Source organism: Aquarana catesbeiana, linkage group LG03 (genome assembly GCF_042186555.1).
Source record: "Aquarana catesbeiana isolate 2022-GZ linkage group LG03, ASM4218655v1, whole genome shotgun sequence".
NCBI lineage: Eukaryota > Metazoa > Chordata > Amphibia > Anura > Ranidae > Aquarana > Aquarana catesbeiana.
The window spans coordinates 140,044,019-140,058,806 of NC_133326.1; the positions used below are offsets into that span (position 1 = coordinate 140,044,019).

Below are 14,788 nucleotides of genomic sequence, written 5' to 3' on the forward strand. Positions count from 1 at the left end.
CGGAGGCCATGGAATGCCCAGATGGCACAAAACCCCCCCCCCCAAATGACCCCATTTTGGAAAGTAGACACCCCAAGCTATTTGCTGAGAGGCATGGTGAGTATTTTGCAGCTCTCATTTGTTTTTGAAAATGAAGAAAGACAAGAAAAAAAATGTTTTCTTTCTTTTTTCAATATTCAAAACTTTGTGACAAAAAGTGAGGTCTGCAAAATACTCACTATACCTCTCAGCAAATAGCTTGGAGTATCTACTTTCCAAAATAGGGTCATTTGGGGGGGTTTTGTGCCACCTGGGTATTCCATGGCCTCCGAAACTGTGATAGGCAGTGAAGAGTGAAATCAAAAATTTACGCCCTTAGAAAGCCTGAAGGCGGTGATTGGTTTTCGGGGTCCCGTGCGCGGCTAGGCTCCCAAAAAGTCTCTCACATGTGGTATCCCCATACTCAGGAGAAGCAACAGAATGTATTTTGGGGTGTAATTTCACATATTACCATGGCATGTTTGAGCAATTTATCATTTAGTGACAACTTTGTGCAAAAAAAAAAAAAAAAATTGTCTTTTTTCCGTAACTTGTCACAATATAAAATATTCCATGGACTCGACATGCCTCTCAGCAAATAGCTTGGGGTGTCTACTTTCCAAAATGGGGTCATTTGGAGGGGTTTTGAACTGTCCTGGCATTTTATGCACAACATTTAGAAGCTTATGTCACACATTACCCACTCTTCTAACCACTTGAAGACAAAGCCCTTTCTGACATTTTTTGTTTACATGAAAAAATTATTATTTTTTTGCAAGAAAATTACTTTGAACCCCCAAACATTATATATTTTTTTAAAGCAAATGCCCTACAGATTAAAATGGTGGGCGTTTCATTTTATTTTTCACACAGTATTTGCGCAGCGATTTTTCAAACGCATTTTTTGGGGAAAAAACACACTTTTTAAAATTTTAATGCACTAAAACACACTATATTGCCCAAATGTTTGATGAAATAAAAAAGATGATCTTAGGCCGAGTACATGGATACCAAACATGACACGCTTTAAAATTGCGCACAAACATGCAGTGGCAACAAAATAAATACATTTTAAAAGCCTTTGAAAGCCTTTACAGGTTACCACTTTAGATGTACAGAGGAGGTCTACTGCTAAAATTACTACCCTCGATCTGACCTTCGCGCGGTGATACCTCACATGTATGGTGCAATTGCTGTTTACATTTGACGCCAGACTGACGCTTGCGTTCGCCTTTGTGTGAGAGCAGGGGGGGACAGGCGTGCTTTTTTTTTTTTTTTTTTTTTTCCTTTATTATTTTTTTTGCTTTTTTTATCTTATTTTTAAATTGTTCCTTTCTTTTTTTTTTTTTTTTTTTTTTAATCATTTTTATTGTTATCTCAGGGAATGTAAATATCCCCTATGATAGCAATAGGTAGTGACAGGTTTTTTTTTTTTTGAAAAAATAGAACCTAGATCTCTCCTCTGCCCTCAAAGCATCTGACCACACTAAGATCGGTGTGATAAAATGCTTTCCCAATTTCCCAATGGCGCTGTTTACATCCGGCGAAATCGAAGTCATGAAATGCTCGTAGCTTCCGATTTCTTAGGCCATAGAGATGTTTGGGAGCCACTCTGGTCTCTGATCAGCTCTATGGTCAGCTGGCTGAATCACCGTCTGCATTCTCAGGTTCCCTGTTGAGACAGGAGAGCCAGAGAAAAACACGGAGGGGGCGGGGCATTCACTCCCACTGCTTGTAAAAGTAGTCTAGAGGCTAATTAGCCGCTAGGATTGCTTTTACATTAAAGCGGACCGCTGGCTGAAAAGAATGATACCAAGATGATACCTAAACCTGCAGGCATCATTCTGGTATAACCACTCAAGGTCGTGAATTGCGTACCTGAAGACAAAAAAAAGGTTAACAATAAAATAAAGTAAACGGTAAAGTATAAAAAATTGCATACCTGAAAAGCAAACATGATAAAACATAATAACAATAACACATTGCAGAATAGAATACAGTAAAAAAGTGCAGAACACCCAAGGTGTCCCTTTCCTCCTCCCAAAAACTTACACAATTATTCATTATACATCGAACTTACCGTACCCCATATAAATTACATAAATGGCACAGAAGAGATGACCCTTTTTGCCCTCGTTGCAGGATAGATAACGGTACTCTTGTACACATGCTCTGGAAGTGCCCAAAATTGCAAAGGTACTGGTCTGAAATAATCAGCTCTATAAATAAAATATGGAATCTTACATTTGTGGTTGACCCCAAGCTGTGTCTGTTGGGATGGTTAGACGAGGAACTATATACACCGCACACTTACATAGCCATTACCAGAATATTGTTTATTGCCAGAAAATATAGCTAAAAAATGGCTTTCGGTGTCACCGTCAACACACGCAGAATGGGTTAATACCATAAATGACACTCTATTGAGGGAAAATACCAGCACAGAGGCAGCCCAGCAAAGTTTGAACGTATATGGGATCCATGGTTAGAGGTACCTGGTTTAGCCCCCTTCCAACTGGTCCAAAATAAAATACTTGGTGGCAGGACATAGATGCCTACTCCCCTTTTCTGAGGAAGGAGGCTGTCTACACTAGGTGGGCAAAAGGTGATATGATGACATAGAGACTCAGAATGTGGATCAATCTGACATAATATTCTTGATGAGAGTTATATGGTTTACTTATATATTAGTTAAAGAAAGAACACTGGAACCCCCCCCCACACACACACTGTTCAGGGGGGGGAGGGGTACCTCTGCACCGACCGATTGTCCTTTCAAGGACCGGGAGCGGGGTAGGGGTACAAAACGCTTAAAGGACACGCTTACTAAACGTAGAAAATACACAAAGTGGCAAAAACTGGTATGGACATGTAGAGATTTGTCTTCTTAAATTGATTGTAAGCTCACATATACCATAACAATGCAGGAGAAGCAATCCGATTGGTTGTACATTTAGATAATAATATGTCCTTGGCAATGTAATTTGATGTATGCTTTTGTTTTAAGGAAGAGTTTTTTTCTCTTCCTATGCTTTATAAATAAAAAAAATCTGATTTAAAAAAAAAAAGTGCAGAACAATAGAGAGAGAGAACAATGAAATGACAACTATTTTTTTTAATTTTATATATTTTTTTGTTTTTTTTTTTTTTTTTTACACTTTTTTTTGTAACTGCAACTTTTATAACTGTAACCAGTTCCAGGTTCGGGTCTCTGAAAATGCAATGGCATCTTGGAAGACCCTGTGAAAGTGTGCCTAGTCTGTGCAATGCTGTATGCTAATACTCAACTAGTGTATGGTAGCGTTCAAAACATTCACCAATGCAAAGACCAGGATTGTCAGGACAGGAGGGACAATAATAGCGGGTGTCATGCCTATATCCGCTGCAGACACGACATCTTTTTGGGGGGGGTTTGTTGGGTAGGGGTACTCGGGAGGACAGAAAAATGCCTCTCATGCAGCCAACTACATTTGGTTGGGGATGTGAATGGGGGAAGTACGGGTGCTGCAGAAGTGGTGGGTTCCCAATTAGGATTGGCGAATGCAGCAGGAAGGGCACTATGGGCACGACGGGCCTGTGTTTGTCTTCTTCTTGGTGGCAGCGGGACACTACTTGTGCTTGCCACCTCACCAGCTTGAACTGCGCTTATGGGACTTGCCACGTCACCAAGTGTTACTGCAGTGCTGGTTTGACTACGACCGGGGTGTGCTAGGCCGCTGGTGCTTGCCAGTTCACCAAAACGCTACCAAAAAAACTGTTAGCGATCGCAGGGATCAGGCCTGACTCTGTGAACGCTGCAGTTATGCGTTTAGTGTTTTATAAGTGACAGTGATCGATCGATACTGCACTTGGGTGGGCTGGGCTGGGCCGGACGGAGGGGCAAAACGCAGGTGCTAGCAGGTATCTGGGCTGATCCCGCTAACACTGCGTTTTTGGGAACCCTAAATTGTTGGGGATGCTAGTATAGATCGGATCAGATATTGATCCGTTCAGATACTATACCACTAAGGGAGGCGTATGCTGCGTGCGTGGGTGTTAGCAGTACTGGCGCTAATCTGACGCTGTCTGGGGCGACGCATATCACCGCGGGGCGATCAGGGGGCTAAACCTTTGTTCGGTAATAAACGGCGGGTGCCCTGACACTATAAAAAAATAAACGAACTAACCAGCGTCACCCGTAACAGTTATACGGTGATCACTGGTGAAAGGGTTAACTAGGGGGCAATCAAGGGGTTAAAACCTTTATTAGGTAGTATATGGGGGTCCCCGATGCTAAAAAAAAACCCTGACAGAAAAATCACTTAGTGACACTGGCCATGGGGGGGGGGGGTGATCAAGGGGTTAAAACTTTATTAGGGGTGGTTAGGGGGTATCCTAGACCTAAAGGGGCCTAATACTAACTGCCCTACCACACTAACTGTCACAAACTGACACCAATGCAGTAATCAGAAAAATAAAACTGCTTGGTGTAAGTGTGACCGGGGGGGGGGGGGGGTGATCGGGGGTGTAATGTGTGCCTGGCATGTTCTACTGTATGTGTAGTGTTGGTGCACTCACATTGAAGTCTTCTCTCCTCGGCGCCGGAACGGAAAATACTGAGCCGAGGAGAGATGACATCATTTCCTCTGCTGCGTGTCCGCCCGCGGGAGGCAGATCACGTACAGGTACATGATTCTGCCTGCCCGTGCCATTCTACCGCAGTATATCTGTGTGAGGCGGTCGGCAAGTGGTTAACAAACACTGCTGATAAAAATTCCCCTCCCCTCTCTTCCTGGAGAGGTGCGGTAACAGCTGACGCTTATGTGTAATCAGGTTCTCACCTGAGTCTTAACACAGACGCTCTCAGTTTATATGCTGAAGACAGAGGTCTGTCACACTTATGCCCTGTACACATGGTCGGATTTTCAGACGGGAAATGTGTGATAGGACCTTGTTGTCGGAAATTCCGACCGTGTGTGGGCTCCATCACACATTTTCCATCGGAATTTCCGACACACAAAGTTTTTGAGAGCTTGCTATAAAATTTTCCGACAACAAAATCCGTTGTTGGAAATTCCGATCGTGTGTACACAAATCCGACGCACAAAGTGCCACGCATGCTCAGAATAAATTAAGAGACGAAAGCTATTGGCTACTGCCCCGTTTATAGTCCCGAAGTACGTGTTTTACGTCACCGCGTTCAGAACGATCGGATTTTCCGACAACTTTGTGTGACCGTGTGTATGCAAGACAAGTTTAAGCCAACATCCGTCGGAAAAAATCCATGGATTTTGTTGTCGGAATGTCCGAACAAAGTCCGACCGTGTGTATGGGGCATAAGAGTCACAGGAGCGCTGGGCATGTAAAGGTGTGTAAACAGGCATTTCCAGCACAGGAAATATTATGGTACTCAGTATCAAAGGTTGTTCCTTATGATGACATTGTTTTCTTTTGCTAAAATTATTGTTCAGCAAATACATAATTTGTTAAAGTGCCTCTGCTGTTGTGCTTAGCACATTTGATTTCCAGTGTACCACAAAGGTACCAAGGATTCCACCCCCAGGCGCTGGGAACTCCAGTCATGCCTCCACACTGTCATCCTCTCCCGAGATACCTGACATGGCACGCCAGGGTGAATCATTGGAAGCAATTGGTGCAACTGCTTCTCACACTTCAGATGTGACTGAAGATGCATTCTCCTCTGCCCTGTTGGGCTTAGAAGGAAGATTAGCGGCTTTCGCATTCTCCATCCAAGAGGATAGGAAGCATGCTAGATCCCCTTTTCCAAGGGAACAGTGGGCACAGGATGAGGTGTTATCCTCAGGTGATCACGGGGGAAAACAAGCCAAAATTTTTCTCTGTGGAGGAGACAACAGTTGATGAACCTTATGCAACCTCACAATCTGACAGATTGATGGTACAAATTCTTACAGAGATGGTTCATTCCACTTTTTATACTACTCCTAACAGAGTAAGCTGAAGGTCCAGGTCCCTTCTTTGGTTTTTAAAAAACAAAAAAACAAAAAAAAAAGCCTTTTACAGCGCTTATTTATGCTGAATGGGATCATCTGGATAAGCATTTTTTCCTCCAAAGAGTTTCTCAGTTCTCTATCATGGAGGAAAAATTCACAAAGTTTGGAAAGTACCAGCAGTAGACGCTGCGATTTCCAGCATCAAGATGCATAATTGCTTAAGCATCCAACAGATAGGAGTTGGAATTTTTTTGTTAAAATCCTCCTACCAATGGCGCTATGTTTCGCCATAGATGCCATAAAAGACCCTATCCACCAGGCGTCTCGCCTTGCGCTTGTTCTAAAACACATGCTTAGGACCCTAGGTTGGTCAGCAGAAGCATCTTGCAAAAAAGGGGTATCTGACTAGTTTCCCTTTTCATTGGGGAAGGTTTGGTGAAATACATCCAAATGATTTCTAGCAGTAAAGCTCTTTTGTCCAGTAGAAGGTATAAATGTCCTTTTATTTAAAGTGAAGCCACAACAGCTCACAGGTTAAGTACTCTGGCGACGGCCAGTGCAGCCATGGGAGACTTCCTGACAGACATGGGTTCAGATCCACATGTCTGCGTTCACTAGTGAAGGAGCCAATCCTCACAGGTTAACTACTCTGACGGCCAGTGTAGCCATGGGAGGCTTCCTGAAAGACGTGGGACCTCGTCCTCACGTTGGCTCCTTGTGACCTTGGAGAAGTCACTTAAACCGATTCCTTCTCCTGCGCAGGGGCAGCTGCCTCTAGGCAGCGGTGACGGCCTCCACCGTCAGACTCTAGGGCATGAGTTCCAAGAAATACTGTTCAGATCTGTGCAACTTCAAGGTAGTCCCTGCACTACTTTGGTACCACTTTGATGCGACTTGAGGTCCATAAACCTCTAGAATACAACCAAGTACTCCTCTGCAGAGGAGACAACTAGAGTTGAACTTTTTTTCAGCCTCGCAATCTGAGAAATTGCTGGTACAAACCGCTTACAGAGATGATTTGTGCCTCTTTCAAGCTACCTCCAGTAGAGTCAGCTGATAGTTCTGTTTTTTCTTAGGTTCCTTGGAACCTTCACTGAATTTTTCATGCGTTTCCTGTTCATGTACAGAGCCACGCAGAAATTCAACAGATCTATTCTAGATCTAAAAGAATCTAAATCAGTTCCTCAAGATCCGCTCCTTTCTATGGAGTCGATCAAGTCAGTAGTTTCTATCCTGCAAGGAGGAAATCTTCTGTCACCTATCGGCATCAGGGATGCATATCTGCATGTCCATATATTTCCCGCTCACCAAAGGTTTCTGCGGTTCGAAGTAGAACAGCAGCATTTCAGTTTATAGCCTTGCTCTTCGGGCTAGCTACAGCACCTCGAGTGTTCACAAGGGTGCTAGCCCCACCTGTAGCCAGGTCAAGGGCACAGGGCTTAAACAGTCTTGGCATACCTAGACGATCTATTGCTAATAGACCAATCGCTGTTCGGAGTAAGGTGTACGCATTACAACCAGTTACCTGGAAAGGTCTGGGTTGCATTCTCAACCTAGTAAAGTCTCCATTAAAATCACTAAGAGGGCTGCAGTATTTTTGGTCTGATCATAGATACAGCCCAGAAAAAGGGTCTTCTTGCCCAGAGAAAAAAAAAAGAAAAACACCACTCTTTAAAAGAGTTGGTGCGGATGGTCAGGTGAAAAGAAGGTCCCTCCATTCACCTTTGCATGAGGTTGTTAGAAAGGATGGTGGCTTCATTCGAAGCAGTTCCCTTTGCCCAGTTCCATTCGAGACTGTTGCAGTATTCTATTTTCTTGGAACAAAACGATCCAAGCTTTGGACTTGCCAATGCGGCTGTCCCCAAGGGTGTCCCAAAGCCTCAATTGGTGGTTACTAAGGAATGTCCTAAAGGGTAAATACTTCAAACCACTTTTCTGGAAAGTGGTAATGACAGAGAAGACAACTGTCCAAGTGTTCAAGAACCGAAAGAGCCTTGCCCATCAACTTCCTAGAGATTCGGGCAGTGCGTCTGGCTCTAAAAGCCTGAACTTCCAGGTTAAGGGATTGTCCCGACAGGTTCCAATCCGTCAATGCCACGGCTGTGGCCTATATCAATCGCCAAAAGGGTCACCAAGAATCTCTCAGTGCAGAGAGAAGTGAACCATATTCTAACTTGGGCAAAAAGAAATATTCCGTGCCCATCAACAGTTTTCATTCCGGGAATGGAGAATTGGCACGCGCACTACTTGTGCTGCCAGCAGATTATTCCCAGGGGAATGGTCTATTCACCCCAACATGTTTCGGGCTGTTTGTCAAGGATGGGGGACTCCGGATGTAGATCTTCTAGCATCCGGTGCAACAAAGTTAGTCAACTTTGTGTCCACAGCAAGGGATCCATTTGCATGCAGAACAGATGCGTTGGTGATACTGTGGGATCAGCTTTTACTGATCTATGCATTTCCCCCTATTCAGTTGCTGCCTGGACTTCTTTGCAGGATCAAGCTGGAAAGAAAACCGGTAGTTCTGGCAGCACCAGCATGGTCCAGAAGGTCATGGTATGCAGAAGTCATAAAGATGGCAGTGGGGGATCTGTGGTCCCTTCCACAAAGCCAGACCTGCTCTCACAGGGGCCGATATTCCATCCTACTTTACCAATGCTAAATTTAAAGGCCTGGCTATTGAGACCCACATTCTGAAGAAACGTGGGCTTTCCAGGGCAGTTATTTCTACTTTAATGCTAGGAAGTCAGCTTCTAGAGCTATATATTATAGAGTCTGGAAAGCTTATGTTTCCTGGTGTGAATCCAAGGGTTGGCACCCTCGGAGATATATATATATATATATATATATATATATATATATATATATTATAGGCAGAATTCTTGCCTTTCTACAAGTAGGCGCGTAAAGATGAAGTTGGCCCTGAATACTATTCAGGGCCAAGTCTCAGCCTTATCAATTTTATTTCAAAGACCACTTGCTATGCATTCTTTAGTCCGGGGTTTCATGCGAGGAGTGATGCGGATTAATCCGCCAGTTCAATCACCCTTAAGCCCTTGGGACTTGAATTTAGTTTTGTCAGTGTTACAAAAACTGCCATTCGAACCATTACAGCATGTTCCCTTAGTTCTTCTGACTAGGAAGCTGATATTTTTGGTTGCTATATCCTCAGCAAGGAGGGTTTTAGAATTGGCTGCTCTTTCCTGTAAAGAGCCATATTTGGTTATTCATGAGGACAGAGTGGTGTTGGGCCCTCGTCCAGGTTTTTTACCAAAAGTGGTCTCAGGTTTCCACCTGAACAAGATATTGTCCTGCCGTTTTTTCCAAAACCATGTTGGTTATTCATGAGGACAGAGTGGTGTTACGCCCTCGTCCAGGCTTTTTGCCAAAAGTGGTTTTAGGCTTTCATTTGAATGAAGATATTGTCCTGACATCGTTTTTTCCAAAACCATGTTCCAAGGAAGAAAAGTCACTACATTGTCTTAATGTGGTGAGAGCAGTGAAGATCTATTTAAAGAAAACTGCTCAGATTCGTAAGACTGATGTCTTATTTATTCTGCCAGAGGGTCCTAAAAAAGGACAGGCAGCGTCAAAATCCACTGTGGCTATGTGGATTCGGCAGGTTATAATTCAAACTTATGATTTAAAGGGAAAGATTCCCTCTTTTCAAGTTAAGGCGCACTCTGCCAGAGCGGTTGGTGCTTCTTGGGCAGTGCGTCACCAGGCTTCCATCAGATCTGCAAGGCCGTGACTTGGTCTTCAGTGCATACATTTACAAAATTTTATCAAGTAGATGTAAGATTGAATGAGGATATCGCCTTCGGGCGCAGTGTGCTGCAGGCAGCAGTATAATTCCTCAAGGTCTGGGGGTACCCTACGGGTTGTGTCTCCCTCCTGTCAAGTAGCATTGCTATTGGACATCCCACAAAGTAATTACTTGAGGCTCTGTGTCCTATGATGTACGATAAAGAAAATAGGATTTTTAAAACTGCTTACCTGTAAAATCCTTTTCTTGGAGTACATCATAGGACACAGAGCTCCCGCCCCTCTGTTTTATGGGGTGAGAGTATATTGCTTGGCTACAAAAACAGAGGACTCCTGGAAGGAGGAGGGGTTATATAGGGGAGTCCACTTCCTGTATTGGTTATACCAGTGTCAACACCTGAAGGTGGGCCCATAACCCACCAAGTAATTACTTGAGGCTCTGTGTCCTATGATGTACTCCAAGAAAAGGATTTTACAGGTAAGCTGTTTTAAAAACCCTATTATTTTTATAGCTCGTTTCTTCTTGATATTTTCCCCTTTTCAATCAAGACTCTTCTCTGCACAGCTACTTGAGATCGCCCCTCCGATTTGGCATCTCTCTAACATGGTTCTCCTCAACCTTCCATCTTCAGTCAGATGTGATGTCTGCATTAGTTTTCTTTTTAGGCTTCCTTTCTTCTATTTTCACCTGGTGATCTGGCCAGTAAATCTTGTTTTTCAAAAGAACAAGCTTGCGTGCTGATTTATCAGTTACAGGGACAAATCAGCTTTGCAGGGAGACGAAACTGTACACAGAGTTCTGTGTTTTTGTAAACATAGACTTCTGTGTGTGTGATTGGCCACAGCCGATCAGCTGACTTCAGCCAAAATCATTGGCTGAAGTCATCTGCCAAACTCGTGCTGTGTCACGCACATGCACTCCTGAAACCTGGAGGAAAGGCCGCAGGGTACCAGTGCAACTACTGGGGGCGGACGACAAGTGGTTCATTTCTTTCCGAAGAACAGTTTGAAGTGCTCTGATTTATGTTCCAGATCTTTTGCCTAAATATATTTCCTCCAAGTCTATTTTCTTAAATGACATATTTGAGACTTTCCAGCATGTTTTTCTTTTGTTTTCTTTTTTTTACAACACAACTTTACTATTAAAGATAATCTACGGTCACAGCATGCCCTTTCTTTTTGTAACATCAGCATTGTAATAACAATACAAACAATAGTTATTTTCGACAATCCAATATAAGCTTACATGAAAAATCTTTTTTCATGTTATGAGCACTTCCTGTCTGCAGGCTATCCCTTTCCACAGCTTGTTGGATTCCCTTTATGCTTTGCATCTTCCTGTGTATTTACATTCAAGTTCTAAGGATTACATATCCCATGGTACCTTGATACATACAAGCTGTGATCCTCTACTGCATGAGTGCTCAACCTGTGGCCCTCCAGTTTTTGCAGAACTACAAGTCCCAAGAGGCAAGCTTCTGTGAATTACAAGCATGACTCCCAAAGGCAGAGGCATGATGGGACTTGTATTTCCTGCAACAGCTGGAGGGCCACAGGTTGAGCACCCATGCTCTACTGAACCTGCCTCCTGAAACTCCTCAGCACCTTTGTAGTTCAGAAGGCAGGCTCTGTGAAATGTGACCTAGCCCTTTAAACAGGTTATTATTACTATTACTATTATTATTATTGTTATACAGGATTTATATAGCACCAACAGTTTATGGTAAATAAGTGTCATAAAATTCAAAGGAAGTAAATATGTGGAGATCTTTACAAACTTCAAAATTGTTCATATTAATAGGCGTAGGCTAGAAATAAGTAAAATGCAGTGTGGAAATATACAATGTTTCATTTTGATCATAGATGCACTTAAATCAGGGTACTCCAAACTACTGTCCTCCAGCTGTTGCGGAACTACATATTCCATGAGGCATTGTAAAACTCTGACATTCATAGACATGACTAGGCATGATGGGAATTGTAGTTCCTGAACAACTGGAGGGCCATAGTTTGGAGACCCTGACTTAAATGATATGTTAGAGCGGCTGATACCAAGGTTTTCCTTTAATATGAATATTTGTTTTAATCTCTAGCTTGTTTAAGATTAGCTGATTCAGAAGAACATAGGTTCAAGCTGAGGCTAGACATGTACTTGTCCCATAAGATCTTGTTGCAAGTTACTCCAGTCAATTTTAAGGTGGTTTAAAATCTCGTATTATGGCCACTTTCCCAACTTGCACAGCTCTTTCTATTTGTGTAATGAGTATCTACCCAATCATTTATTGTTGAGATGGTATGATACACTCAAAGTTTATATGCTCACAGTACCCAAAATACCTCAGCTGTTTTAGACTCCCCTTAAAAATACCAATATTTTAAATTATGTAGGCCTAGTTTTTACATTATTTTTTGTTTTTTTTGCTTGATCAGGCTCTTTGTGTTCCTACATTTCAACTCCTGGAGCAGCAAAATGGACTTCGTAATCACCCAGACACTGTTGATGACCTATTCAGGCTCTTTACCAGGTAAATAGGTTTTCCGCATCTGCACTGCTATCACTCCTCCGCTATTCTTATTTGGATACGGCTGCCTATTTTAGTTACCTTGCTGCATATGACCTCTGTTTCTTAATTGTACATCACAGGATACAGGGCATCTTTATATACACGTCTTGTGCTATGCTGCTACCATCTGGTGAATATAAAGTTGAAAAGAAAGGCTTCACTACCCAATAACCCTTCCCATCACAGATTACCCTCAGATTTTTGCTAGCATTCTTAGATGGCGGATGAATTTGCATAATCTCTCTGCAGAATTTCCTTTTGTAGGCATTAGCCTGATGGGGAAAGGAAGAGCTTTAACCGATCAGTTGCTTACAGCCATAAGCCCAGAAATATGGTATCTGAACCCTGCTGGGGAAGAGCAGAGATAATCTTTAATGTTGCCAGTCAACTCTGGATCCTTTGGGCATCACTATCTGGGTTACCTGGTATCCAATGAATGCTGGCAGGATGCTTTACAGGTCCAGGACAGTGACCCCCTGAAGGGGAAGTTGAGTCTCTGAAAGCACCTTGGGCATGCCGACTGTGATAGGTGAAGATGGGGATTTGCATAAGACCCGCAGCCTGGACTGTTAATTGCCTCTGTTGGGTGGAAATCCCCTAAGGCCCGGTTCACATTTTTGCATTTTTGTGCATTTTGGAACACACAAAAATACATGTGTCCTAAAATTACATTGAATCCAGTGAGCCCATTCACATTTGTGCGCTGGTTGAAGTGCGTTGGTTAAAATTAGACATGTCCAATTTTCTTTACTACTTTTTGTACATTACGAGGCAGGGGACACAGAGTGTTTGTTTTTTCTTTCATATAGTCATAGAAAATCCCCCGGGGTACCTTTTTTCTTTTAAATTCCCTGGGGTATTAGTGCACTGGTGCTTTGCAGCTCGGTGCTCTCTCAGCTGACCAGGACCAGTGTTCCCAGCAAGGGTCCTTAGATACGCATCAGCAAACCAATGTCTTCCCAAGGACAGAGAGGTGGGGGAGTGTGGGGTCCTACAATACTTTTCTTCAGGTAGGTAGGAACCTGGATGAAGCCCCACTGTACAAAGTATGCCTTGGGGGTCAGTTCTTTTTACATGCGAATCTGACTCCTTCCACCTGCCTAGTGTTGAGCTACCTCCAGAGCACTTTTTCTACCAGTTCCTTGTGACAAGGGAGGAACTCTCATCCGCTGTCGCTGAGTTTCAGCAGCAGCTTTCAGAATACTTGCCAGTTTGGACCATCTTGGTCACAAATGAATGCGTTCCCCTTCTCCTCCCCCCTCTTTATTGTGAGGGCGGAACCAGCGGAGGACAAGATGAAGGAAAAAAAGTTTTTTCCGTTCGAAGGGAATGCAGAAGTGGGTGGATGGATGAGCAGCCACAGCGTCCAGACCGCTGCGTACCTGACTGGCAGGTGAAGAGCTGCACAGGCTGCCTGGCATCTCCACTCCTGCTCGGCTTCCTTACTCCCGTAGACAGCACTCAGTGGACGGTGGTCCCCTCAGACGTGCAGGGTCAAAGCAATATGAAATGAAGTCCTGAATCTTGACTCCAGGGCCTTGCTAAATAAGGATGATATCAATATATCATCCATAAAGGATCATATGCTCAGCAAAAGGATTGTTGACCCAAATATGAAGCTTTGCCCCCAGCTATACCAACATACATATGGGATATTGGGAGGACCTTCATATTTAGGCCAACAATCCTTTTGCAGGGGAGGTGCCCAGTGGAAATGTCCTTGAAAGCTTTGCCAGTTTCCAGTTACCTGAAGATTTTAGTCTATAACCCAGGGTCTGATTACTTTGCTTGTGTCCTGTACTGTACTCCAAGATATAGAATTGACAAATCAAAATTCCTCTTTTGGTTTACCTGTAAAATGCTTTTCTCGGAGTATATCACAGAAAACTGGGATCTCTCCCCTCAGTGTTTCTCATTGCTTGCTCCAAAATGAGGCTTAGGTGTGATGGGAAAGTTTATGCCTGGGTCGAGAAGCCTGCCTTTTTTTCTCTGTGTCCATTTCTCTGAAGGTTGCAGCACAACCCAATGAGTCATGAATATACCCCTTGCATCTACTATAATTAAGTTATATTAAGACCCATTATCTCTGCATGTTATGAGTGCTAAAGACCTCATATCTTTATTTTCATATTCACTGCTTGCTTGAACACTGGCATAAAAGAAAACCTGTACAAAGAAAAATACACTGGCTGCCATGGCTGAACTGTTTTTGTAAATTCCAGTTGCCTGACTGCCTCCAGCTTCCAGTCACTGACTGGAAACAAGACCCCTGCCAAAGAAGTCAACTTCCATGTGCATATTTTGTTATAGATTACTGACTCAGACTATACCACTGGATCAGTAAGGCCCCTTTCACACTAATAGACTGATTGGGTCCGCCTGTCGAACCCGATCAGACCATCCATTGTTCTCTATATGGATCCGTTGACACTTGCCAACATCCCATCCCATCCTGTCCGCTATAAACAGACAGATGGTTGATTTGATCGG

General features: G+C 43.3%; 1 protein-coding gene across 7 annotated transcripts in view; it reads left to right on the forward strand.

Moving 5' to 3' along the window:
• Positions 1–14,788, forward strand: part of TNPO3 (transportin 3) — a 103,366-nt gene that overhangs the window by 82,291 nt on the left and 6,287 nt on the right. For all 7 annotated transcript variants that reach the window (XM_073619316.1, XM_073619315.1, XM_073619321.1 and 4 more), the window contains one exon: positions 12,165–12,259. In XM_073619316.1, coding sequence (XP_073475417.1) covers positions 12,165–12,259 — 95 coding nt within the window. The remainder of the gene's footprint in view (positions 1–12,164; positions 12,260–14,788) is intronic.